The 27,068-nt window shown below is 43.4% G+C and overlaps 1 protein-coding gene across 4 annotated transcripts; it reads left to right on the forward strand.

The window, feature by feature from the left end:
* Positions 1 to 75: 75 nt before the first annotated feature.
* On the forward strand, positions 76 to 27,068 carry SLC17A5 (solute carrier family 17 member 5). Of its 4 annotated transcripts, none has more exons than XM_079970497.1 (11): positions 76 to 328; positions 7,878 to 8,074; positions 10,154 to 10,387; positions 12,001 to 12,088; positions 12,432 to 12,518; positions 14,102 to 14,220; positions 14,853 to 15,011; positions 18,209 to 18,341; positions 21,645 to 21,792; positions 23,492 to 23,582; positions 24,941 to 27,068. In XM_079970497.1, the coding sequence occupies exons 1-11, from the start codon at positions 190 to 192 to the stop codon at positions 25,076 to 25,078; spliced, it is 1,533 nt and encodes a 510-aa protein (XP_079826623.1). In that variant the 5' UTR covers positions 76 to 189; the 3' UTR covers positions 25,079 to 27,068. The 4 variants fall into 4 exon arrangements, with proteins under 4 accessions (XP_079826623.1, XP_079826626.1, XP_079826624.1 ...); XM_079970498.1 differs by having other exon boundaries at positions 77 to 277; XM_079970499.1 differs by lacking the exon at positions 76 to 328 and adding an exon at positions 5,432 to 6,026.

Raw genomic sequence — 27,068 nt, forward strand, 5'->3', positions numbered from 1 at the left:
GGCGGGGGAAGGAAAACAAACCCGTTCCATAGGCGCCGAGCCGCGGCACTTCCGCCCGACTCCAAGTCACGTGCCTGCTGCTTGCCTAGGCTTTTCTGGCAGCTGACTTTGGTGGGAAGCCGCCGACAGCCGGGCTGGGTTCGTTTAGGGAGCCCTGGTTTCGCGTTTGCTTTTGCCCTGAAGGGGAGCATGCAGACCCCGGAACCCGAAGAGGCGGAGGAAGAAGAGGACCGTACCCCGCTCCTGCTGCGAGAAGCCCAGCCCACTGGCAAGGCGGGTGAGAGCAGCGGCTGGAGGGACTGCTTACCCCCCAGCGCACAACTCAGTCGTGAACCTCCCGCCCTCTTTTTGTCTCCAGCAGCCAGTTCCCCTCGCTTTGAGGAGCTGTGGGGTGTAGGCGGGTTGGCGGGAGAGGGACGTTTCTGTGGGGGCGCCTCCACCGTCTCCAGTATCCTGTGGAGAGGTGTCTTAACAGTCCCGGTCCTGTGCAGGTTTGCCAGTAGCTAGCAAACGCAGCATTGTCCCCCTTTATTCGGAAGGAAGTTCCATTTCGGTGCTAACTTCCCAGGACAGCCGTCTGTCGCCATGAGTATCACCGAGTATCACGGCGACCAGCTTCAGAGGGGTGGTCGGCGACAGCAAACGCGGGGAGAGGTCTTGTGGCACCGTGAAAGCTAACGGGTTTATTATACTTTCCTGGGCTACGTTGCATTTGTGTGAACAGTTGCCTTCACTTGCCAGCTACACACATGCATACGCAGATGTCGAGGGAGAAACCTCACAGTGTGGGTTCAAAGAGTTTATGAAGTGTTAAGGCAATTTACAACCACACAGTAGTAGTAATAATGCATACATCTGACTGAGTTGCCCTAGCCACTGTGGGCAGCTTCCACAAAATATAAAAACATAATGAAACATAAAGTTGTTTAACAACTTTTTTTTAAAAAAAACTACAGATAGTAGCCCAGAGCAGAGATCTTGAAATTGCAGACTGGTTGTTGTGAATGATTGGGCAGGCTTATCATATACAGTGGTACCTCGGGTTAAGAACTTAATTCGTTCCGGAGGTCCATTCTTAACATGAAACTGTTCTTAACCTGAAGCACCACTTTAGCTAATGGGACCTCCTGCTGCTGCCACGCCGCCGGAGCACAATTTCTGTTCTCATCCTGAAGCAAAGTTCTTAACCCGAGGTACTATTTCTGGATTAGCGGAGTCTGTAACTTGAAGCGTATGTAACCCGAGGTACCACTGTAGTTGTCGTGACCTTTTGAGTCCACTGTTTACAATTTGCCCCCTTATTCCTTTGTGTGCATACCAAATAAGGATAATGCTTAATGCATCTGATGCGAACATAAGAAGCTGCATTATATCATTTTGCCCAGTATTGTATCCAAGGTTGTAGGTTTTCTCTTATCTGCTACTTGAGTTTTTAAGCTGGAGATGCCAGAGATTGAACTCAAGTCCTTCTGCAAGCATAGCTATTGACCCTCCCCTAAATGGGATCTAATCTAAAAAATTTATGCTCCATTAAATCTGTTACGATGCTGTAATAATTTCTCTCGGTTAAGCACATAACTGCTGCCTGGGTACACTGCCTAGGAAGTAGTGCAGTTGAAGTCAGTGGGTCTTCATTCTTAAGAAACATGTTTTAAATACAAGCGCTTGCATGTTATAGATTTCCCTTATAGAAGACACGTGCCTGCACACGTGAGAAACTTTTCTTTAGGTGTTGATGAACAGGATGGTCACACACAAGCATGTCATGATCCTACACATGTGTTTGGTTGTTGCTTCCTTATGCTTAAACCGTGCAGCAAAGCTCCACTGAATGGTGGTGAAAAAATATTTTTAATAAATAAATGGATTAAGCACCATCCACACATGTGCAATTGTTGCGTGTGATGTCTTTCAGCATTGTTGGTTTGTAAATAATGGTGTGGTCCCTGATTAGATAGTGTGCATGCTATCAATGCAGGAATTTTGTGCTGATTGACAGTAGAGCTTGCAAGACAAAAGGCAGTAAGTCTTGTTTTGTTTTACTAAGTTGTTGCTCTTATCAGAGCATCCTAGAGATCGCTAGAAATAGAATGGTTTGGCCAGAAAACAAAATGTCTTGGCATATCAGTTAAGTGTTGTGTAGGGACTAGTTTGGGATGCGGGTGGCGTGGTCAGGGGTCCCTTTACCTTATGGACTAGTTGCTATGGAGGATTGTCTTATGCTGTATGACAAAACTGAGGGGAGTTTCAACTGTCAATTGTAATAAGGAATTAAAAGGAATTTTTTTAAAAAAAATCAAGGCTAACACAAGCACCTTGCATGAGCCTAAGATACACTTTAAACTCCAGCGTGTATGTTTATATCGCTGTGTGCATCATTTCCAGGTTTAACCATAGTAAATAAGGAAAAGAGAAGGGTTTGACTATTTGCAGAGCACTTAATTTACTGCAAATTGGAAAGCCAAAATTCTGTAACCCCAAAATGCCAAAATATACAATTTACTGTGAGTAGGGGGGAAATGCGGCCATGTAAACCATGCAAATACTTGGTCTGATCTATCATATTTTATTTAATTGATGCAAGTTATTCATTATCAGCAGAAGAAACTAAAATGCTACCATACTAGGTTGAATACTGTGACCCAATTACAAGACAGTACAATAGCTGAGGTGACAAAGTGGTGTCTCAATGAATATGAGCAAATATTTGGTAAGTGAAGAGGAAGAATGCTGCAAGTTGTTTTAGACTGAGCATAGTCCTATACATATCTCCTCAGAAGTAAGCCCCAGTGAACTCAATAGAACTTACTTCTGAGTAGACGTGTATCAGATTGTGTTGTTACCCTGGGCACTAAAAGTCCATACTAAGCTCTCTTAATGAATTGGGGGGGGGGGCTTTTTCAAAGATGTAAGCAACCTCTGAAAAGCTAGGGCTGGTTTCTGATCCAAAGAAAAGGGGGAGGTAAACGCTTTGCAAAAAAGTTGTATAAACATTTTAACAGGCACTTCCAAGGGGGGGGGGTGAGGAAGAGAGACCATAAGCTATGCAGATGCAAAGTACTGGGCAAGTCCTTATCTACATGGTTGCATTTCACTACAGGGCCAGTGTGTTATATCAGAGCAGGGGTCGGCAACTTAAGGGCCTTGGGCCACAAGCGGCCCACGGGAGTCGTTTAACCGGCCCCCGAGCCGCCCACTTGGCGAGTCCCCACACGCTGCGCTAAACCGGCACGGCATGGGGACTTGCTTTCGCGGCACTGAAAATAACATCTGCACAGTAGTAAAGCAGCAAAATAGTTTGCAAAAATAATTAAATAATAAAACATCAGATTGTAATAAATGTTCTGCCTCCTATAATCTCTTTTGCATTTTGCTTGAAAAATATAATTAGTGGAGCTCATTCCCACCTCCTCCAGTGGTGTATTTAGCAAACTGTGTCTGCTTGGTTCCTTCCTACCAGCCCATGGCAGGAACAAAGCACAAACCTTGGTTTAGAGTTGCATACAAACTGGGGACCTTGGTTTGTTTTGCTCAAACCACTAAGCCAGGAACAAACTACAAAAACATGCAAATACTGCCGTTGTGTCTCTCCTGCTGGCCCAACTGAGCTCATGACTTATCCAAACTCACCCAGTCCATTCTTTGAGGAGCCAGGATTGGCCCTGGAACCAAGCCGAAAGCTCTGTCCCATAGATTAAACTTCCTCTTGGTGTTTATTCATTTCTGACCAGCAGTATTTATCGTGAAAAATCACCTGGAACCTTAGCGCAAGTGCTGTTTGTATAGATCTATTTACAGTGATTTGAAGAGAAGGACATGTTCCTAACGATAAAACTTAGAAAACAGTACATGCAGGTACGTGAACTAGCATCTTGAGAGACAGTATACATCCAGTTACTAGATACAAGAGAATGGCCATATCTAGGGCTGCTTTGTTTAATTTATTTATCTGTTTAAAATGTTTAATAAACTGAAAATTAATTGGGCAGCAAAATTTAAATATATATTCTTTTCAACACAAATGCATATAAAATCTTGTTAAAAGAGGTATTCTTCCTTTTCTCACACAAGAGGGCTGGATGCTTCTTACAAGTTGATGCCTACTAGGAAACACATGTGCATTCTTTTTTTTACAAAAAAGCCAAGCAAACAATGTTGCTTCAGTGGAAACAAGTTTGCATGTACTGCTGCACTGCAGTTATTACGAGGATCAACGCCTGACCTTTATTGTCCCAGTTCTACAAAAGCTTAAAAATGAGCCAGAACTCCAATGTATGAGAGCCTTGGTAGAAGATAAGGTTCCTGAAATCACGAGCAATGTTGCTAAATTTTGTGTAGCCGCTATTAGGCGCAGGAAACAAGAGCTTTCCAATGTCAACATGCAGGCGAAGGCAAATACTTAATTTTATTCATGCTGTCTAATTTTAAATTGCTGTTATGGCCTAATCTGTACTGAAATTGTCCTTTGTTTTTTCCGATGTGATGCTTCGCTGACTAGCTGTACGAGTTAATCTGGTCTGTGACCGTTTAATAAAATGAATGAATGAATGTTGCTTCAGAAATTCTGCAAAATTGAGTTGATTGATCATTTAACTAAAACTCGCATGATTTATTGATCAGGTTGCAACGTAGTTCCTAACCTGGCTTCCTGCCTTATTTCTGCGCTTCCAGAGACATCAGGATGGAAACAGAATGCTGGACTTTGATCCAATCAAACAAGATAGCTCTTAATCCCTTTCAGTCAGCTGCCTTTGTCCATTTCTACTTGCCACTAGATGTTCACATTGGAAATCTTAAAACTGGTTTCCTTTTGCAATTGCGTGCACTTGTGGCATAAGTGTTATACAATTGCATAAAATATCCTTTAAAGAAACAACAACACCTAAACAGGACAGTCTGTTATTAGACAAGGAAACAGCACAGAAGAAAAAATGTAGCAAAGTGATAAGGAAGCTATCCGTATAAATAAATAATTAAAAACCATTATTGTAAGGATCTGTGATCCCACCATATGACGCTCAGTCACAGTGGTGTTCGTTTATCCTTCCATAAAACATGGGTTTAAAAAGGCAATGGCTGATCATGTTGAAATTTAAGGTTGTGTGTTGCTCCCTGCCCAGCACAGCATTGTCAGTTTTACTTCCCCATGTTTGATAGGAAGTTGTCAGAGATCATGTCGAAGACCCAAATACTTGTCACAGTGTACATCCAGACCTGTTTGTTTTTTTTAATGGTGAGAGATTAAAGCAGCACACCTATTCCCACTCCCTCCAAAAACCAAGATGGTTTTCTCAGCAGCAAGGGATTTCCTATTCTTCTCCCCTACTCTGCATCTGTACAGCCCTGTTTTCATTTGCTTGGGGGACAGGGAACAAGTAAAAGTTGGTTGAAAGTGGTGTTTCCTAAGTAGTAAACTTGCACTAACAGCTGAGAAAGGTAAATAAATGAATTTGATGCTAAACATTCAATTCAAAAATACTGTGTGTATAGTTAAGTAAGAAATCGAATGGCAATGGCTGAAATACAGAATTTGGCATTTAGTGTTTACATGGCAGTGGGGTTAGAGAGAGGCTATTGACTGAGAGCAGTGTGATGTGACATGAATGGCAAAAGGCGGGTTGCTGAGGGAAGCAGAGCTGCAGAACAGGATATTCCACATCTACCAGGCAGAGGTTGATCTGGAAGAAAGCCAGAAGTGGTTTGTGAAAGCAACAATAGCTTAAGGTGGTCTTGCAGAAAGGCAGAAGACTAAGGATGTTATTAACACCAGTGAAGGCTCCTTTGCTGTTTAACGTTGGGTACTAGAACAGCAAGATAATAAACTTGCCATGCCACGTCTACTGTGCCTCATTTGCAGTAATAAATATTCAGGGCAACTTCCTCAAACTAAAAATGTTGCAGGAGCTTTCCGTTCAGATCATGGGAGCATTTTGATGATCCAGCACAACAGTAACTAGGAAATTAGAGGGAAATGTCTTCGAAAACAAGGTTGGTTGTGAAAGAAGTAGCTCCCAGGGATGTTAATGGTAAGAATTTAATACAGTATTGTGCCTTGTGGACCTGAAGTTGTGTTGTGGCGTGTTATATTTTTTTAAAAAGATGTTGGGGGGGGGAGAATCACACAATCTTTTCCACAGTATAATAATCATGCAGCGAAGCAAATATGAGTAATATTTTTTGTATATTTAAAGTGAGATTTTGGTGAACATGTTGTGGTTTATTTGCATTTCATGACTGAAAAGTATATGCTAAGACACGTGGACATAATACTGGGGTGTGAGTTTTGTTTCCCCTTTAGGGTTGGATTTGGGGTAGTGGGCACTCTTGAGTAGCTGCCAGAATGCACACTTTGCTTTACATGTTTGTATGTATGTTGTATCCATGAGTGAGCATGTACTGAGCGCACTTCTCTTGTCATTTGCTTGAGCGTCTTACCCCACTATTTTCATTCCTTTGTACTAGGGATATGGAAACTGTGGCCCTTTAGATGTTGTTGGCCATGTTGGCTGGGACTAATGGGAGTTGGAATCTAACAACAGCTGAGAATGGGGCACTGGTCAATCCTCCTCCATATATGGTTTGCTCACCACAGTTTATAAAAAAAATGGCATAATTACTTATGACATGCCTTCAGGCCATAGCTGCAAGCTTTTGGGGGTCGGTCATTTGAGATTCCTTAGCAGAGCTAAGAAACTATTGTGGGTAATGCACCACTAAGTCATACTCAGAGTAGAGCCATAACTTTAGTAATTTATGGTCATTGATTTCAGTGGGTCTACTCTGAGTATGACTTAGAGGGATATCGTCTTCTGTTTCTCAGGCACATTTTGCCATACCAGATGTGTCCAATAGCTTAGAGTTTCTTGGTAAAGGCTTGAAGTGCCTAATAAGGCTACATAAATAAATCAACCATGTGATCTTATGAAAGATTACATCCCTTTAGCAAATGGTTAAAGTTCATGTTTATTCTAACTGAAATAATTGAACAATACATAAACATATACTCTCCTGCTTGTGAATTAACAGATAAGCAATGATTATTGTAAATCAGCCTTTACCAAATTTGTGCCCTCCAGTTTTGGGGGGTTGATGGGAGTTAAAGTCTAAAATGGGTGGAGACCCTTGTGACGTGCAGGCCAGCCTTGGTCCACAAGGCCATTTCCCTGTCAGTGGGTGACATCTCCTGATGGGTGGTGTTCAAATTTTCTGGGGGCTGCTTCATCAGCACATCCCCTGCAGAGAACACACTGGTGAAGCAGACCCCTGCATAGAGCAGATTGGCCCATCAACTGGTGAGCAGAGTGTTTGATCTTGCTTGGTGCTGCTTCACCAACACTTACCTGGGGGAAATGCGGTGACCAAGCTGCCGTCCACCCAGGCCAAAATGTTTTCCCATCCCTGGGCTACAGTTTCAGGAGAGCACATCCACACCATGGAGTCAATGGATCAATCCTGCTTCTCAGTGAACTCTTGAGAATTGTAGTTCTGTGAGAGGGGATAGGAGTCTTGTAACAATTCCCAGCACCTTTAACAAATTAGAGTTCCCAGGATTCTTTGGGCCAAACCATAATTGTTGCAGTGGCATAAAACAACATACTGTAAATGTATAGTGTGGATGTGACCTGACAACTCAACATTTTGTGGCTACTGAATATTCTCAGTCCACGCTGGATGGTTTTGGTAGTGTGTCCCCCAATTAGTCCATTGTCTGCATTTTGGCTTATGTGAGAATGAGTCTGGGGGCAAAGCCAAGACTTCTGGCCCTTCTGCCTTTGTTTCAGTTAAAGATAGTTGCTAGCCAGAGTTGTGGGGATTTTTTTTTTTTTTTTTTTTTTTTTACATTAACACTTTTTAATGTGCATCACTTTTTCTTTTAGCGCCAATATGCTGCTCTGCTCGCCTCAGCTTAGCGGTCTGGGCCTTCTTGGGATTCTTTCTCTTATATGCACTTCGTGTCAATTTAAGTGTTGCCCTGGTGGACATGGTAGAATCAAATGCAAGCTTGACCAAAAATACTTCTTCAAATGTGTGCAAAGAACATTCTTCTACCCCAGTTGTTCCTCGTAACACTACGGTAAGTTTTACCAGATCTACTTTTGAGAATGTGAACTGTCTTAAAGGGTATGTGTATTAAATTATTATCTCTTCAAGAGCTGGCGGAATGCCAGTATTGATGGGGGTGAATACAGGGTTGTATCCAACTAAGTTCTACTTAGAGTAAACCAAATGGACGGTGTCCACAATGAGCCTACTCTACTAATTTCAAAGAGTATGACGTAACAGTGGGCACAACCTAAATACTCTTGCAGTGTAATCTGAGGCATTTACTCAGAAGTAAATCCAGGTACAGTGGTGCCCCGCAAGACGAACGCCTCGCAAGACAGAAAACCCACTAGACGAAAGGGTTTTCCGTTTTGGAGGCGCTTCGCAAAACAAATTTCCCTATGGGCTTGCTTCGCAAGACGAAAATGTCTTGCGAGTTCCTGCGGGGGTTTTCCCCTTTCCCCCCCTTTTCCTAAGCCCTAAGCCGCTTATCAGCTGATCCGCTGATAAGCCGCTTATCAGCTGATCCGCTAAAGGCCGCTAAACCGCTAATAGCGCTAATCCGCTAAACTGTCAATGGGCTTGCTTCGCAAGACAAAAAAACCGCTATACGAAGAGCCTCACGGAACGGATTAATTTCATCTTGCGAGGCACCACTGTATTTTTAATAGGTCTTACTCCCAGTTAGGTAGGTATAGGATTTCAGCCTTACCTTGGACTAAGCCTCATTTGGTAAGACCCATTGAAATCATACTCCTACGTTCTGAATAAACATGCAAAGGATTATGCAGAACTTTAAATCAGCACCCCCTTGTGAAATTATCCAAGGGATCTTCAAAAGCAGTTATGCTCAGAGGACTATATCTTATCTCTCAGCATTCTTTTGCATGATCTGTCCCTTCAAATAGCCTTTGAAGTTCTTCCTATCAGAGATTCTGCTCAGATGATGCCACTATTTTATCTGCATCAATCAATCTGAACTCTGACTCCTTACCCAGGGTTGCTATACATCTGGAATTTCCTGGAAATTGCTGGGATTTGGCCACTGGAATCGGTGTGCGTCTGGGTGGAAATCGCTATAATGTCCAGGAAAATCCAGACATGTGGCAACCCTTGTCAGAAGTGTAGGTTTTGGTGAATTTTCTTGAAAATAGCTTAAAAACATCTTTGCCCCCCCCCCCAAGGCTTAACTTTTGTGTCCAGAATTTCACTTTTCAAAATACGGCTACCCTACCTTACAGTAATTCTTGTAGGAGTGCGTTTGTTTAAGGCAAGTAACATTCAGTCCTCATCAAATCCCTTTATAGATTTTTGCTGCCTCCATTCTGCCTCCAGAATCACACATACACAGCAGAATCACTCCCTTCCTGTGTGGTGTGATGTGATGGATGCTACTGTTCTGAAAATAAAAAGATAACACCCTGGAACCTAGGATAATGCCCTGACAACCCTAGAGAAATGCTGTCAGCCAGTATAGACGATAATGACCTAGATAGACCAATGGTTTGACTTGTCGTAGGGCAGCTTCCAATGTTGTACATAGTACAGGCCAACCTGGACTCTACCACAATAATGTAAATGAGGTAAATTTGGGTGGTGTTTTTTTAAAAAAACTTATTGTACAGCCTATAGTTGTTTAAAGTTTGTAAGTCTGTCAAGTGTGGTGGTTCATACATTAAATAAAGAAAAGAAGAGGAGAAGGCTTTGAAATCTGTTGATATGTGATTATTTTTTATGACACTGTGACTGGGCTTTGCTTGCTTTAGGAGCCTGGTTGACAGAATGAAAACAATTAGCAGGATATTTACCAGCTATGTATATTTTAATGTCATTGATCTGAAAAAACCCCAACAATGTGGTCACTCTTTGGATGTACATAGGGAGTTCTTTCCATGCGTCCCATGAAAAATGAGCACATACTTCCCCTTGTCCATGGCGGGCATGTGGAAAATATAGCTTGTAAGCCACTCTGCAGTTATCAATGTATGTCACTGATAGGTGTGCAGTGTTGCTGGATGGGGAGCATGCAGTCCTTTGTTGTATCTTCCTGTGATGCAAGTGGCGGGGTGGAAACCAGACCTTCATGTCTTTTTCTCTCCCTCCCTTTCAGGGGAAAAAGTATCCATGGGATGCAAATACTCAAGGCTGGATCCTTGGTTCCTTCTTCTATGGCTACATCATTACGCAGGTTCCTGGTGGATATCTTGCCCGCCAGTTTGGCGGAAAGAAGCTGTTGGGGTTTGGCATCCTGGGCACTGCCATTTTCACCTTGTTCACACCTTTGGCAGCAGATTTGGGTGTCGGGTACCTCATAGCTGTCAGAGCTTTGGAAGGCCTGGGTGAGGTAATCTCTCCTTCTCCGCCCCCTTTAATTGCTGTTGCTGTTAAGAGTTTCAAAACAATTACTTTGTAAGTACATTAACAATCCCCTGTAATGTTGATAAATTACATTAGGTCAGTCTCTTCCAGCTTGGCATCTTCCAGATGCTGCATGTCTCCAACTCCAGTCAATCCCAGCTCTAGCCAGGCAGTGCCCAGATGTGAATGGAGTCCAAAACACCTGGAAGTCACTAAGTTGGGATCAACCACTCCATAGGGATCTGGTTGGGCACTTTGCAAATAGGGTGCTGGACTAGATGCGGACCTTCGTCTGATCTAGCTGGGCTCTGCTCGTGTTCTTAATAGCACTTTTCTTACTTGAGTTTTCCATTGCTGCCGCTTCAGTTATAGTTCCACTGGCCTCTTGTGTGCTCTTCTATTTTTTTCCAGCAGATAGACAGATGGGCATGAATCTGAGAATTGAGGGTTCCTTCCTCATTCCCAGTTTTCCTTACACCCACCTTAAAATGAGCATGTCTTCTATGACTTCATTGTGAGGACAAGCATATTGTTAAGATCATAGAGCACCACGTTAATGAGAAATGGTATATTAAGAGCTACTTGAGGAGCTGATATGAAAGATATGCCGTTCCTCTGTGGCTGTGGAACTGATCAAATGGCATCTGCAGAGCTTGAATAGAGGGGAAGGAAGTAGGAAGTTGTGCCAAGATGGGTGGACCTGGCACTTAACTGAAATTTTGTTATGTAAAATGTCTGCTGCATGCTCCCTTAAACAGTTGTGTATAGGCTGGGTTAAAAAATAAAATCTTTGTGTGGGCATTCCAAATTTTGCACCAAAAGCCTGAATCCTGCAACTGTATAAATTATGCAAGTTGAGCAGTTTTCCCTAATTTCTCTGACTATACATAATTTACTCTGCGATTTTTGTTGTTTTTATTTCTGTTTTTATTTCTTTGTGAGAGGCAAAGAACTTCATAGGACAGCTTCGTTAAAAAGGGAGGAAATGCGGAAAAGAATATTTTCAGGAAGCTGAATTCTCCACCCCTTGCCACATTCTGTGCTCTTGCAGAATTGCAACATAAATCCAGTCCTTCCCTTAGCTCCCTGGGTTTAATATGATGCTTTAATGTGCTTGTGACCTCTTTGAAACTTAATTGTTCATGAACATTTTTATTCAAAGTTCACATAGTTTTTATTAGATTTCTGGTTTAATTTAGGGGAGTCTGGTTCTTGTTTTTTAACCTGGTCTGTCTGCAGAATGAGGTCTCTTCCCTGCCATGCTGTCCGGCCTCCTATGCATGTTGGCATTTAATAATCCAAACTGAGCGAAAACCACCACTTCAAAATATTTGTGCTGCTGTTTCTATGCAGAAACCAAAAGTTCAGCATAATTGTTATGTCCACAAAGCATATTCAGCTGAAGAATTGAAGCAGGCAAGGAATTAGTTCTGCTTAATTGCCCAGGAGCTATGTGCGTTTTGTTCAGAAAATAGCTTCGTACTAATGCAACTGGTACTTTCTCCAGGCTACGTTGGAGATGTTTTATTGAAGTGAATCTTGGCCAAATCATTTTACTCTTGAAAGATATGCTGTACTATAAACAAATGTGTTTTCCAGGGTGTCACCTTCCCTGCCATGCATGCCATGTGGTCCTGTTGGGCTCCTCCACTGGAACGCAGTAAACTTCTTAGTATTTCATATGCAGGTGAGATGCTTTATAAAATGCTCAAGTCTAGCCAATGAAGATGCAGCACTAATCTCTTTTAACTTTGGTATAACGGTTGGGAACAGGCCACAGGATTATGCATTCCATTTCTGCTCCCACCCCCATACTCCTGCAGCTACCCATTAAGCATGGTTCATTGCTGTGCATGCCTTGCCACTAAACCATGTTTATCCCTAACCTAGGTGTATTCAAAGCCTAGCATTTTCAATCCTTGAGAAGTCTATGTACTTGGACAGACTGGGTGGCTGGGACAACCTAGCCAGATGGGCGGGGTAAAAATAATAAAGTGATTATTATTTTAAAATAAAACTTTAATTTCTAGGTGCACAGCTAGGAACCGTTGTGTCTCTTCCATTGTCTGGCTTGATCTGTTTTTATATGAATTGGATTTATGTGTTCTACATATTTGGTAAGTGTTTTCACTGTAAATGCCATTCAGTTGAGTAAAGATTGTATTTTTTTTTTAATTATTCATTTTAAAATATACAAAAGAAAATAGCAATGAACAAACTTTCTCAACCCCCCCCCATACAACTAATCACCAGTATTAAGATGTGAATTAGGTTACTCTCTTTCCTCTCCCGCCTCCCCTCCATCTTTTTAATAATTATATATAACTTTTAAATATGGTTCAGGAGAATCCAGTGGTACTCCAATTTGTCATAGGTACAATTAAGATACCCCAAATCCTAAGGACAATTTAAAAAACAAATACAGCTGGAAGATTGTTTTTCAGTCCTCCTGTGTCATTGTAAAGATTTTCATGTGTATTTCTAGAACACTTTGTGCCTGATCATTGTAAATAAATGCCTAAAATACTTCCCCAGCTATTTTGCCTGTCACACCCTGGGGAATGTCATGATCTGATGACATTTTTCTGTTAAGCTTATATATGCATGTGTGTCAAGAAATGTGATCTAGAGACTGCCCACTAAGAGAATTCCTGTCTATGGGAGAGTTCGTTCGTTTTCAGCAACCCAATTCTCTCGCTTAAATAGTCCCACTGTGCAAAACACCTCTGATTAATTTTGTTTCGTATCACACCCATGGTCACCTCATCTATGCCTTCTTTAGCTACAGGAAGCTGACAGATCTAGAAGTTTTTATGCATATGATGTATCCTTAGCGCAGGTGGCGCTGTGGGTTAAACCACAGAACCTAGGACTTGCTGATCAGAAGATCGGCAGTTCGAATCCCTGCGACGGGGTGAGCTCCCATTGCTCGGTCCCATCTCCTGCCAACCTAGCAGTTTGAAAGCACGTCAAAGTGCAAGTAGATAAATAGGTACCACTCCAGTGGGAAGGTAAACGCTGTTTCCGTGCACTGCTCTGGTTCGCCAGAAGCGGCTTAGTCATGCTGGCCACATAACCCGGAAGCTGTAGGCCAGCTCCTTCAGACAGTAAAGTGAGATGAGCGCTGCAACCCCAGAGTTGGCTATGACTGGACGTAATGGTCAGGGGTCCCTTTACCTTTACCTAGCAGACAATGGCAATTGGTACACATGGCTTCACATTTAAGTGGTCCTCTGGATACGCACACACACATTTGTTATGTTGGAACAATCTCTTTCATTTACCTTTGGAGGTGGGAGTGGCTGGTTATGCCTGTGGGATCCACAAGTAGCTCTGGCTTGAGGGACATTTCACGGTGATCTGCAGGTGATCTGCAATAGCAGCTGGCGAGGCACTGTGGGTGGGGCAGTCCTGTTCTCCCAAGTTTCCCAGCACCAAACATCACTATAACTTGCCGAGAGGAGAGAGGGGGGTAAAGGAGTGTCAGATTGGCTCTGCCGCCATGCCCTCCGTGTGCTGAGCTGCCCACTGTCTTGCCCCCTGCCCCTCTCCCTCCTGGTAAGGGGCAGTAATGTGAGGTATTGGGAAGCCAAGCGAGAGCAACACAGTGCCACCCTGGTGGATTGTAGCAGTGCTTGCAAATTTAAAGTCTCATGGCTGCCATTTCCTTGACCATAAGTGTTGTGGTTTTCCCTTTAAGGTGCCCTAGGTGTGCTGTGGTTCATCTTCTGGATGTTGATAGTTAGCGACACACCAGAAACACACAAGAGAATTTCTCATGCAGAAAAGGAATACATTCTCTCCTCCCTTACAGATCAGGTGTGTACTTTTTGGTCAAGCTTTTCCTCATTTCTATTGACGTACTGGGGTAATATGCACCCACTATTGTATTTAAAGGACAAAGAGGTCCTTGAAAAATGCTTTTAAAGCTCAGTAACATTTTGTTGTTTTATAAGAGTTATTATCCGTCCTTCGCCGTAAGGTCCCGAGGCGGGACACATCAATAAAACATGCAATTATAATTAGAACAGTTGCAACTGTAAACACATAAAAAAAGAGGTGGTTCCAGCAGATGAAAAAGCCAGCTAAAAAGAACATTTGGGTGAGAAGGGGAACAAGAGTGCCCAGCAGCAGAATCACTGAAAAGTCACCACTCAGACAAATGTTTTGTCCTCCTAATGTTAAACAGAAGTTCACCCATGCTGTGCACCAACTGTGGTTGAGTGTGGGTGTACCTGCATGCAGCAGGTAAGGGACTCAAGGAGGAACATGAATCCCATAGCTTGTTCCTGATAACCTTAAGCATTGGGATTAAGGGATCTACCATTATGCTTAAGAGTGCAGACTGGCAGGAACAAGCTCTTTAGAAAAAATCTTCTTTGAAGTTTTAAGAAGTGTGATTCAATTTTTTTTTAAAGAGCATCTATGTGAATTGAATTCCTTCTCTTTAGCTTTCTACTCAGAAATCCATCCCTTGGGGAGCCATACTGACGTCACTTCCACTCTGGGCTATCGTCGTAGCACACTTTTCTTATAACTGGACTTTCTACACACTCCTTACCCTATTGCCTACTTACATGAAGGAAATTCTGAGGTTTGATGTACAGGAGGTAAGATACACTGTGTTCTCCAGTTACAAAACTTACCCTGAAGTGACCTAGGCTAGATCATAAACTTGGCTTTCAGTAGGAATTACAAAGACAGTCAGAACCTAAGCACCCAGTGGGGCGAAGCTACAGAAATAGCCTCCTGACCGTGAGGTACGGACTGCACAGGGTCATTCAATTACAGCACAACCCTAAATAGGTCTACTCGCATGCAAGTAATAATAATAATTAATAATAATAATAATAATAATTTCTTATTTATACCCCGCCCATCTGGCTAGGTTTCCCCAGCCACTCAGGGAAGTTCCTACAGAATATTAAAATACCGTATTTTTCGCCCTATAGGGCACACCGGCCCATAGGGTGCACCTAGTTTTCAGGGGGGGAAATCAAGGAAAAAAATATGGCACACCCCCCACAGCTCTGGGAGCAGCGTACAGGCTGCAAGCAGCCTGTGTGCTGCTCCAAGACCTTCTTCCTGCTTTTGCGGGAGGTGGCGGAATTCCCCCACCTCCCGCAAAAGCCCACAGGAGGGAGAAGGGACTGACTCAGCCAGTCAGTCCCTTCTCCCTCCTGGTTAAAAAGCCCCCAAGAGCGATGTGCTCTTTAAAGCCTGCGCGGCTCCTGCGGGCTTTTCGACCCAGCTTGTGGGGCTGGCGCTGGGGCTGGCACTGCTTTCCCCCACCGCCAGCCTCAAAGCCGGGTCGGAGAGTAGCAGGAAGGCGTCGCATACCTTCCCGCTGCCCCCCGATCCTCTGGGGCTGGCGATGGGGGGAAGCGCTGCTTTCCCCCACCGACAGCCTCCAAACCAGGTTGGAGTAGCGGGAAGGCGTCGCGAACCTTCCCGCTGCCTCCCAATCCGCTGGGGGGAAGCACTGCTTTCCCCCACCGCCAGCCTCAAAGCCGGGTCGGGGAGCAGCGCTAAGGCATCGCATGCCTTCCCACTGCCCCCCCAGCTTGTGGGGCTGGCGGTGGGGGGAAGCGCTGCTTTTCCCCACCACCAGCCTCAAAGAGCAGACTCTACTGGCTTCAGCGAAAGCAACGCAAAGCCTCCGGAGCACAGGCTTCGCGTTGCTATCACTGAAGCCAAGGAGCCTGCATTCGCCCCATAGGACGCACACACATTTCCCGTTCATTTTTGGAGGGGAAAAAGTGCGTCCTATAGGGCGAAAAATATAGTACAATAGTCCCATGGAGTCTAATGTGACTTGCTTCTGAGTAGACATGCATAGGTTTTCTCTGTTAGCCTCTTGGCTGAGTGGGAATGCGATCCCAAATCGCTGGTTCATGGCTTATACCACACACTGGTATTCAGTATGTGGCCTTGAAGTCAGCTCTGTATGTGGAGCATCTGGCAGTGCTGAGAGATTTTAGGAACAAGAATATCAAATGGCATCTTTGTCACCTGTCACAGGAACACAAGGCCACGTGTTTGTGTTTTTCCTGGGAAATCCATTCTAGTGAGAGAAGGGGAGGCTTTGGGTATCCAACACTTCCCTACCCCCTGCAGTCCATAAATAATTTAACCAGCAATATTACTTCTGGAAGTGCAGCTCTTAAAACTCCAGCCACTTTTTAGTGAGCATAATGAAATTTGAACGTGCAACTTAAAAATCAATTTACTGTGAGAGGAGAGAGAATTGTCCTTTTTTCTGTCTCTCTCTCTCCCTCTATCTCTCACATTACGGTGCCATCACAGTTCCCTGTTTTGCATTTTAAGGTTAACGGCTTAATTAAAAATGTGCTGCTCATTCAAGAGCATTTGCTAAAATTAGGTTGAAGCAGCTGTGAAGAGCAGCCTAGCCAACTCCTTTACCTTGTGGTTCAGTTCTAAAGGTTGCTATGTAAATTCCTTCAGAGCAATTGCAATTTTTTGTTCTGCTGGCTGCACATTTAACAGGCTCTCTGAGAATGAACACCTGTGACAAACGAATGTGCATCAGAGGGTTCTTTTTCCCAGGAGGAAGGAATTGAAGCTGTTTCTCTGGCTCCTTGTTCCTTTTCCTCCTGGAACATTCTGCTGCTGTTCTTGGGAGAACCTTCGGATAAGTCGCCCAGTCTGCTGGGTGCAGCATCAAGCTGGGTTCCTTAACCTTGAGCAGAGTTGCTGACTGGGATGGCTTCCCTCCAAGTCAGAGTCTGAATCCCCTTTGGTGGGTCTGCTGATTTATAAACATGCCCCCTGAGTGAGTGAGTGAGTGAGTGAGTGAGTGAGTGACAGACACAGATGCTATGCAGAACATCAGTGGATCTTCAACAGTAATCACACCCTTTGGGTAAAATTTTCCAGAAATTTCAGTTACAGAGTTGGCTGTTGACTGCCTAAAGCACGCTAGCTTTTGTCTGCAAGGTGCATAATTAAATGGAGAAATCCCTGTAGTGTGAACCAGCCCTTTAAGCATCTCCTTTTAAATCAGATTGATCTGATACCAGTGCTTTGCAGTTTACCTCAGTGGAAATAGAATTGGTTTTGATATATATAACAAAGAAAGCCAACTTGGTTCCCCTCCAAATATTGGATGACAGCTCCCATCATCCTGGACCATTGGCCACACTAGCTGGGGCTGATGGGAGTTGGAGTCTGCAAACATCTGGAGGCATAACATTGGCTCTGTCCTTTTGCTTACTTGAAGGGTTTCTCAGACTCTTTTTTCCACAATGAGCCACCTTGCCTAAACATGGCTGTTGCAGTTCCCGCCCACTGTAAAAAGAATCTAAGCCAAGATGACTGACAAGCAGTTCTAGCTGCCACTCCAGCCTCAAACCAGGCAGATGTCTTCTCCTTTAACTTGGCTGTTAACCTCTGGTGTTTCTCTGAAAATAGGTGGAAAGCTGCTATTGTTAAACCAGATACTCGTGTCTCATAACTCAGGATGTGTTTCCACTGTAGCTTGCAAGAATTTATCACTTTGCCATATCCTGAGAAAGGAAGTCAGTTTCCTTTATCATAAAATGTGTGACTTGTCAATTATGTTCACTGGTTATCTTATAGTACAGTCTCCATTAAACACTACAACAAAACAGCTGTTTCAGACAGTACAAAACAGCTTTTAAATAGCTGTCCCCAACCCCATTTGTACTGCTGAAGACATTTATTTTTATTATTCTTTACTTAGATATTCATCTTGAAAATGAATAAATATATGCACAAAAAGGGTGTCCCCATCCCATCCTAAATCTGGTTTTCTTTTTCCGTACAGAATGGATTTTTATCTGCACTGCCTTATTTTGGCTGCTGGATTTGTATCATTCTATCTGGTCAATTCGCTGATTATTTGCGGGAAAAGCAAAACATGCCCACCGTATGTGTTCGCAAAACATTTACTCTGATAGGTAAGGAAAGAATGTACTTGTTTTCAATTTGGCTTGTAGTTTAAATGGGGTTTTGTCAAGCTTGTACAATGTTTTTACCTGCTTCAATAAAGCCCCCTCCCTCAGTTTTAAATTCTTTCCTGTTGTAAAGAAAGCTGCAATTCTTCTGCCGGATTCTTTCTGGCAGGTGCATTTTCGATACGCTTATATTCCCAGTAGTAACAAGAGCATTCCTGCGCAACTTGTGTTCCATAATACCAAATGCAGCTCCTCAACTCAGCCTTGTATGGTGGCCTACTAAGAACTTTATAAACACTTCACTTTTGCTGCTTTTGCTCTCAATATATGGTAAGCATCCCTGGCTGGGTATGCATAGTGGCTGTGAAAGGGTCAGGCACTTCCTAGCTGGTGCTCCCAGGGTTTTGTGGCAAGGAAAGCCAAAGAATAACTTTGATGAGATGCTCTTTGTGTGCCCTTGGGCTTTTGGAGAAAACAGGTGCCTGGACACACTTGGGCAATGCTTCTAACAGCTGAGAGATGAAACCAGCATTCGACCAGATGTTAATAGCTTTGGACAGGGCCCTTGTTCCTTATCCCTTACTGGTTGGTTGTAGGTTCATAGGAAGGAGCCTTAACTGAGCGTAATGGAGAGTTAACTGTTATACTTCTGTTCCCGCTATAGGTGGCCCTGTGTCCAAATGAGGCAGTGAGTCATGCTGCTTTTCTTGTTTCCAATAAAGCTGCTAAGCATCCATTCTGGCTTGGTCTCTTCTCTGAAATAAACCAACACTGAGTCAGCCCCTTGTTACATCATCTAGCTCAGTATTGTCTACACTGATTGGCAGTGTCTTACCATGCGCTTCTCAGCACCGCCCCCCGCCCCACACACACACCCCGGAGATGGCAGGGATCTGAACTTGGGAGAATTGCTTTTGAAGTAGGCGTTCCACTACTGAGCTGTGCCATCTCAGTCCATCCTCCATGTTCTTGCTTGCCCTTTCCATGTGCCAATGACTTCTGAATAAGCTCTCGAAGCAACCTGAAATGGCAATTATATAAACTGAAGCTAAGATAAGGTCACAAAAAATAATGATTTAAAATGCAGATATTTTAATCAACGGTTCTTCTGCTCTGTTCTTTCCCCATCCTGTCCTGTGCAAAAATGCCCTTCACTATTTCATCGTAATATAAAACGATAAGTCTTGATCAGAACGGGATGTGTTTGATATTTCCCATATTCTAGTGACTTTTCTATTACCCAGTTGGGTTATTAAATAAGCAACTACAACAGGTTTGTTGGTTTTAATGAACATCTAAAGTAGCAATAGCTTCGATTTTGTCATGGATAAAATAGCTCAGGCAAAAGCATGCATCTCCAAATTGAATACAGTCATGTCTCAGGTTAAAGTCGCTTCGGGTTAAATATTTTCAGGTTGCATCCTGCAGTGACCCAGAAGTAACGAAACAGGTTACTTCCGGGTTTCGCCGCTCATGCATGTTCAGACGCTCAGAATGGCGTCACTTGCATGCGCAGACGCAGCAAATCGCGACCCGCGCAGACGCGGGTTGCGTTCTGCTCATGATGTGAACGGGGCTCCGGAACGGATCCCGTTCGCACCCAGAGGTACCAGTGTAGTGATATAGTTTGTTCACTAGGTGGCAGCACAATGTAGAATAATTGCTGGGCCTTCCCTCTCTTTATTTTCAGTTTTTTATCAAAAAGTAATGATGGTCAGACCATAAGACAGCAGCAGAAAAGACACAGAGAATAAAACATTTCTTAGCTAGCTTGAAACTAGATTCTGCTTTAAAAGTTCCATGCAAAAGTAGTTGCTTATTTCTCACTTAGGCTGCTTACTTTCCACCCATCTTGTAGCATTACAGTAGGCCAGACAAAATAATTTCATAATGTTACTCTGGGACATTTTGCAGTAATGTGGATCTCGGGACAGATTCTAGGCTCTGAGTGCCACTGCAATAATCTCTTTCCTGGGGATTGAATGCATTCATTCAGCATGTGCAATACGCTTGAGAGCAATGCTGCATGTCTTGAACCGATCCTGTATTAATCCCTATGAATGCATGAAACTGCCTTGTATGTTAGTCCATCGAGCCCAGCTTTGTCTGCTCCAGAAGAGTTATCCTAGTTCTGCTTCAGAATTCCTTCTAACTGGAGATGTCAGGCTCTAAACATTCACATGCAGAGCATTTGCTCTTGTCACTGATCAATTGCACTTCTTGTGTCAGTAGGAACTCCTACACCCTTAACAAGTGTCTTCTTCCACCATTGTGTGCCTTCAACGTTGCACTCCCCCAGGCCCACTACCTCTTTTTTCATCTATCCCTTACAGCTTCTGAGTTTCCAGGTGCTCCTGCATCTCTAAACTGTTTGCTTTCCTGTGCCTTGGTGCAACAGGCTCTTTAGACGTGGTTAGGATACAGCATGGGACGTGGGTTAAACCACAGAGCCTAGGACTTGCCGATCAGAAGGTCGGCGGTTCGAATCCCCGCAACGGGGTGAGCTCCCGTTACTCGGTCCATGCTCCAGCCAACCTAGCAGTTCGAAAGCATGTCAAAGTGCAAGTAGATAAATAGGTACTGCTCCGGTGGGAAGGTAAACGGTGTCTCCGTGTGCTGCTCTGGTTCGCCAGAAGCGGCTTAGTCATGCTGGCCACATGACCCGGAAGCTGTACGCCGGCTCCCTCGACCAATAAAGCAAGATGAGCGCCGCAACCCCAGAGTTGGCCACCACTAGACCTAATGGTCAGGGGCCCCTTTACCTTTACCTAGGATACAGCATGGGTAGACAAACTAAGGCCCAGGGGCCGGATCCGGCCCAATCGCCTTCTAAATCCAGCCCGCAGATGGTCCGGGTATCAGCGTGTTTTTACATGAGTAGATTATGCCCTTTTATTTAAAATGCATCTCTGGGTTATTTGTGGGGCATAGGAATTCATTCATTTCCCCCAAAAAATATAGTCCCGCCCCCCACAAGGTCTGAGGGACAGTGGACCGGCCCCCTGCTAAAAAAGTTTGCTGACCCCTGGGATACAGGGCAAATTTCTGCTCCATCTTGTGAATTCCAAGGAGCATGTGCTCACCTTCTCATTCCCTTGCAATCATATTATGGCAGGGACCCCACCCACTGGTTGCCTTAGGCAGTCTTGCCCAGGGATCAGCAAAGGACTGTTGTTTTGTTTATAGATCAAGAGCTGAGAACCACCAGTATTTTTTTTTTAATAAAAAGTCACTGCAATATTGCACAAAGAATAAACAAAATTTGAGTTCCCATGAAGGTAAGGTTTCTGATTTGTTTTTATTAAGGAATGATTGGACCTGCGGTTTTCCTTGTAGCAGCTGGATTCATAGGCTGCGATTATGAAATGGCTGTTGCATTTGTAACCATATCCACAACACTAGGGGGGTTTTCTACATCTGGATACAGCATCAACCACCTCGATATTGCACCATCGTAAGTATTCATGATTGAGTGTGCATTCCCTGAAACAGTGAATTAAATAACTACAGTACTTGTCTGCGTTTTTCTTCAGTCACTGATTTGGGTTAATTCAACTCCTTTGTGTGGCACCCTTAAGTTGAAATCCTACCAATGCACGCTTAACTCTGGAAGTAAATCCTATAGAATCCTGATCTTCCAGGCTTCTAAAATGTGCAGGGAGCCTCCAGGTATACAACATGTTCCCTGCTTCAGAAGACTGCCTGTCTCTTGTGGAGGGCAATTGGAACAGCAGTGGGGGTGGTGGAAAGGGAGAGCAGAACTAAAATGCTCACCTCCCTGTACCCACCTCCCACTTGTGTGTTTAATTAAAATGACTAGAGAATGCCTGAAGAGGGCTTCAGTTGGGCTGACCTCTGCGTAGAAATGCAAAGGGTTGCAGCGTGTAATCTGCTGTTGATATTTTCTGCCTTCTTCCCCTCATCCACCCACCAGCGTTTCTGTAGCACATGATATTTACTTGTTGAAGGTATAGTTAGAGGTACTTGCATAGGTTGACACTTAGGTAATGGGGAATAGCTCCTGTGGGACACAGATGTACTATAGACATCATTTTCAAAGTGGATATCAATGCCATTGCAATGCTTAGATATATATTTTTGGGAGGGGAGCTATACCACTAAGGGATTTATGGATCTTTATAATATACTCATCTATCCTGTGAGGCTTTTCCTCTATGGCATTCATCTTCATAAAGTCATTAATGTTTAAGCAGTTCCAAGTTAGCAAAGGTCATATAAATGCCAGCTTCTTTATTCAACGAGTATGTAATTAATATACTGAAGCTGTGCAATGGTTCTTTGGGGTTTCAGTTGGGGTTTCAGTCTTCCCCAACGCTACCTGGGGATGTCCTGAACTGAACTTGGAACCTGCAGAGTGTGTGTTCCACCAGGGAGCTTTGGCCTTGCCCCAGGCATCCTTTCTTGGAGTATCATTTTGCCTTTCCCTCACATTACCAGACAGGGAAGCCCACAAGGCACATTTTGTCATGGCATTTCTAACATGCCAGTTAGAATGAGCTCCTGTTTTCTGCCTTCCAGTTTTTTGAACTTTACACCTTTTTTAGCCTGGTTGGTGGTTTGTTAAGAATTGTGTTGTTTTACAGATTTATTTTTTTTAATGCTTCTAGTTTGTGAATTGCTTTTTGAAATTTAAGATGCAAAAGCCAAAATAGATACAGTATGTGTTTAAATAAAATTAGAGGAAAGCAAGTCGCAAAGTTACAGTTCCTCCCAGATTGCGCTGCCCTTATGCAAAGTGTATCCACACAAGGGCTTAGAGAGCGGCCACTTGCCTGCCCACTGTGAATCCCTGTGCTAAAGCCAAGTATGAGGGTGACTTAGCACTTGGGTTTTATTTCCCTCATAAATACTTCATTGAGAAGTTTGTGCATGTCTCCTAATCCACTCTGGACAAGTGGATGAATCATGTGTGAAATTCCTTCTGGGGTGTCTTGTTTCAGTATGTTAGGAGTGCCAAAACATTTGAGCTTGTGCTGAGAATATCTCCCCACCCCATACATGTCTAGTTTTATATAATATATGTGTGTGTTGCAAGGGAATGAAAATCCTACCATTGTTCCTGAGTACCAGAAAGAAGTTCAAGGCACTAGGGCATTGGGGACTAGCTGATTGTTTTCTTCTTATTTTCTTAGATATGCTGGCATCCTCCTTGGAATTACAAATTCATTTGGCACTATCCCAGGAATGGTGGGACCACTTGTTGCTAAAAGCCTAACTCATAGTGTAAGTCATTCTTGGTCTTTCCCCCCCATTTTCTTCTTTTAAAGGTTAAAGATTTGATTGTCTCATGTGTCATTATTGGCGATGGGTTTTTTCTTGTTATTTTTAAACAAGACCAAAGAAGGTTGTTTTATACTTTCTCTCTCATACCATGTTTATTGATATAAAACTGCAGCCATATGTCATGCGGCAGAGAAAATTAATCTCTTTTCTGAGACTCTCTGTACTAATATCAATTTTTATTTTAATAACCCATATGTTCTTGTCCGTTGCTTTGTGAGCTGTGCCATAGTAACCCTCCCATTCATCAAAACAAGTTCTTTAAGCCTTTTCAAGCATATATAAAACAAAATGAGGACAACCTGGAAAGAAGGAAAAGCGGGGGGGGGGGAGTAAAGCTTCATGGTTCCACTGTGTGAATTTAACTGGGACCCTTGAAGAAAAACATCCTAGCACAGAACAGCTGCATTTTTAGCCCCATCAGTTTTATTAAGTGATAGGCACCCTTGAGCCTGATAAACTGGTGTTGGGTTGACACTGATTCCTCAGGATTTTAAAACTGGGGTGTGTGTTAGAGTGCAGCTCAAATCTCCTCTGGCAATGGACCTCCTGTAAGTTGAGGTTCTCAAGTTTTCATGTATTCACAAGACAGGTTGTTATACTGAAATGTTATTTAATAGCAAGAGTTGCAAACTTTGAGCAACTTCTCAAAGTTCTTTATACACTTTATTCCACTGCTGGTGGAAACTTCAGTTTAGAACTCTCACTAAACTCTTGAGTGTAGTTTATACAGATTAAGAGTTACACCCCTAATTGAATCCCGTTTAGCACAAGTCATACTGAGCTGAACAAAATATGCCATGTTTTGAATAAATAATTGTATTGGCTACATAGATCCAGTCTCTAAACAGTGCTCAGGTTGACCAGGAAAGAGCAGAGAGTTCAAGTGTTCTCTTTATTTCAAGCCTTAACAGAAGTCTTCTGGTTTCCTCAACCCATAGTTGGCCATGACATCTATACCAATAAACTGTGGCTTGAGCAGTCCTTGCAAACCCAATCCTCCAAACCAGGGATGGGAAACCTGAAGTTCTCCATATGTTGTTGGGCTACAGCTTCCATCACCGCTAACTTTTGGCCATGCTAGTTGAGGTCCAGCAATATCTGTAAGTCCATGGGTTCCACAACCTTAGGCAAACAATGGGTTTAAAGGATCAGGAATGCAACATCTGAATGCAGCCATCTTTTTAATACAAATTATCTGCTCCACACATTCTCCTTTTCCTGCCATTCAGTTTATTCCTGATCATGGTTCTGTTACAGTAATGCACTGATTTATCTCCTTATTTCTGCCCCTTTGCCAGAATACTGTGGGAGAATGGCAGACTGTCTTCTATATCGCCGCTGGCATTAACTTATTTGGAGCCATCTTCTTTGCATTATTCAGCAGTGGAGAAGTTCAAGACTGGGCACTCAATGGCTACCACGTGCATAGGAACTGAAGGAACCCTGGGGTTAATCACCGCCACACATTGCAATCATGTGACCTGGAACGCCTTTCACATGACATCTGCAAAGTCTATTGTGACCCTTACTTGTTGCAGCTGGAAAATATTTCACATTTCAATATGCTTATTCTGTAAGAAGAATGTGGGATCCAGTCTTGCACAATTGATTGGTGTCAGATACCTGTGATACATTCTAATCAGTGTATCAACTTTTTAAAAACGTGCCTGAATTAAATATTAGTTGGAGGGGGGTGTAACACAGAAAAAGATGAGATTTTGTTAGTTAAGGTAATTTTAGGTAAGGGTTGTTAGAATTATTGCTGGTTTTAGCTGTATTTATTTATCTTGTATGATTAATCCAAGTAATGGAAATTAAAAACAGGGAATTAATCCTTGTGCCCTCTTAAAGTATGTATTTGTGAGCATGTGTCCACTGTGACAGGAATGGAGAACCTCTAGCTTTCCAGATGTAGCTGGGCTACAACCCCCATCCTCCTCCACCACTGTCTGGGGCTGATGGGAGCTGGAGTGCAACAACATTTGGAGGGCCTACCTCTCTGCTCATGCCTTGCTTTTGAACTTCCCATAGTCATCAGGTTGGCCACCATGAGAACAGGATGCTGGGCCTAGATGGGAAGGAGGCCAAATCCAGCAGGCTCTTCCCATGTTCCCTGTGCTGTGTGGTTTCACCAGACCTGTGAAGCACAAACACTGCTACATCATGGAGAAAAATAAGCCCAAAGTCTTACTATATGGAGAAATTCAGCAATGATGTCGATTTGAAGGAACGGTTTCTCTTTCCCCTCCTTTTTTCCTCTCACTGTCCTAATTCTCATTTTGAGCAACAAACCACAATTATCCAGGCAGAATAAGACCAAGTGGCAGCAGGATCATACTAAAAGTTGGTTGCAAAATATGTACCAATGCAATCCTGTGCATATATACTTGGAAGTCCCCCTGGGGCTTCAGTGGGACTTGTTCCCAGGTAAGTGAGTACAAGATTGCAGCCGAATTGACTATTAGGTTTCTGAATGAATAAACCTGAAGGTTAAACTAAGAGTGTGTCTGCATAGGCTCTCTTCAGGGATTGGGTGTGCCCATGTAACTGATTCAGAATCCTACAGCCCTCGGCCAGTCGTTGACGTCTGTCAGTTCACATTGCAGATAAGGCCTGTGTCAGCTTATTTTGTCACAATGAGATCCAGGATACTAGTAAGGGGTTGGCCCACGTTGCATTGCACCTTCTTTTTCAGAAGATATCTCCCTAACTTCATATTTGAAGCTAGCATATCAAACTGGAAATGGAGGGAATATCCATGCACAGAACCACCTAAGAGATACAAGGAAGAAGAAGAAAAAACTTTTTAGAATAGGTTTTGGGATTCTTCCCGTACCTGTGCTGATTTTTTTATTTTTAAAAAACCCAAAAATTATTGAAGAGCAGCATTGGGGTTTCTCCACTACTGCTGTGGTTTGGAAAGCCACACCACACCCTGGTCAGAGGACAGCCTCCAGAAGTAGAGCTGAGGTTTCATGTCTACACACTAAGCGTAAGTGCCATTGAATCCACACTGGGACATAATTCTGACCTTGTACGATGGAAATGTGGACTTCCATAGCACTGAATGTGCAGTTGTGCATGGGAATGACATGGTGGGCTAGGCAGCTGAGACTTTGGCCTCGATATAGAGTACTAGGACACAACAGGCTAAATGGTCCTCTTTTGGATCATTCCAGGTGTAAAGCAATCCAAAGGGGGGGGACACACTTTGGTGTTCCTTCCACCAACCCAAAGGGAAACCTGATACACCTCCCACACGCTGCTCCAGTGGAGCCCAGCTGACTTCATTTCTGAGAAATGACAGGTTACTTTTGTTAGCCAGCTTTACATACATTTTAATTTGCAATGAAATGTGATAATGACGTCTTGTCAGCTGTGTTGTATTTTGCAACTTTCAGTGTAATAAACAGTGCGGGCATTTTG

Source organism: Podarcis cretensis (genome assembly GCF_951804945.1).
Source record: "Podarcis cretensis genome assembly, chromosome: 3".
Classification (NCBI taxonomy): domain Eukaryota; kingdom Metazoa; phylum Chordata; class Lepidosauria; order Squamata; family Lacertidae; genus Podarcis; species Podarcis cretensis.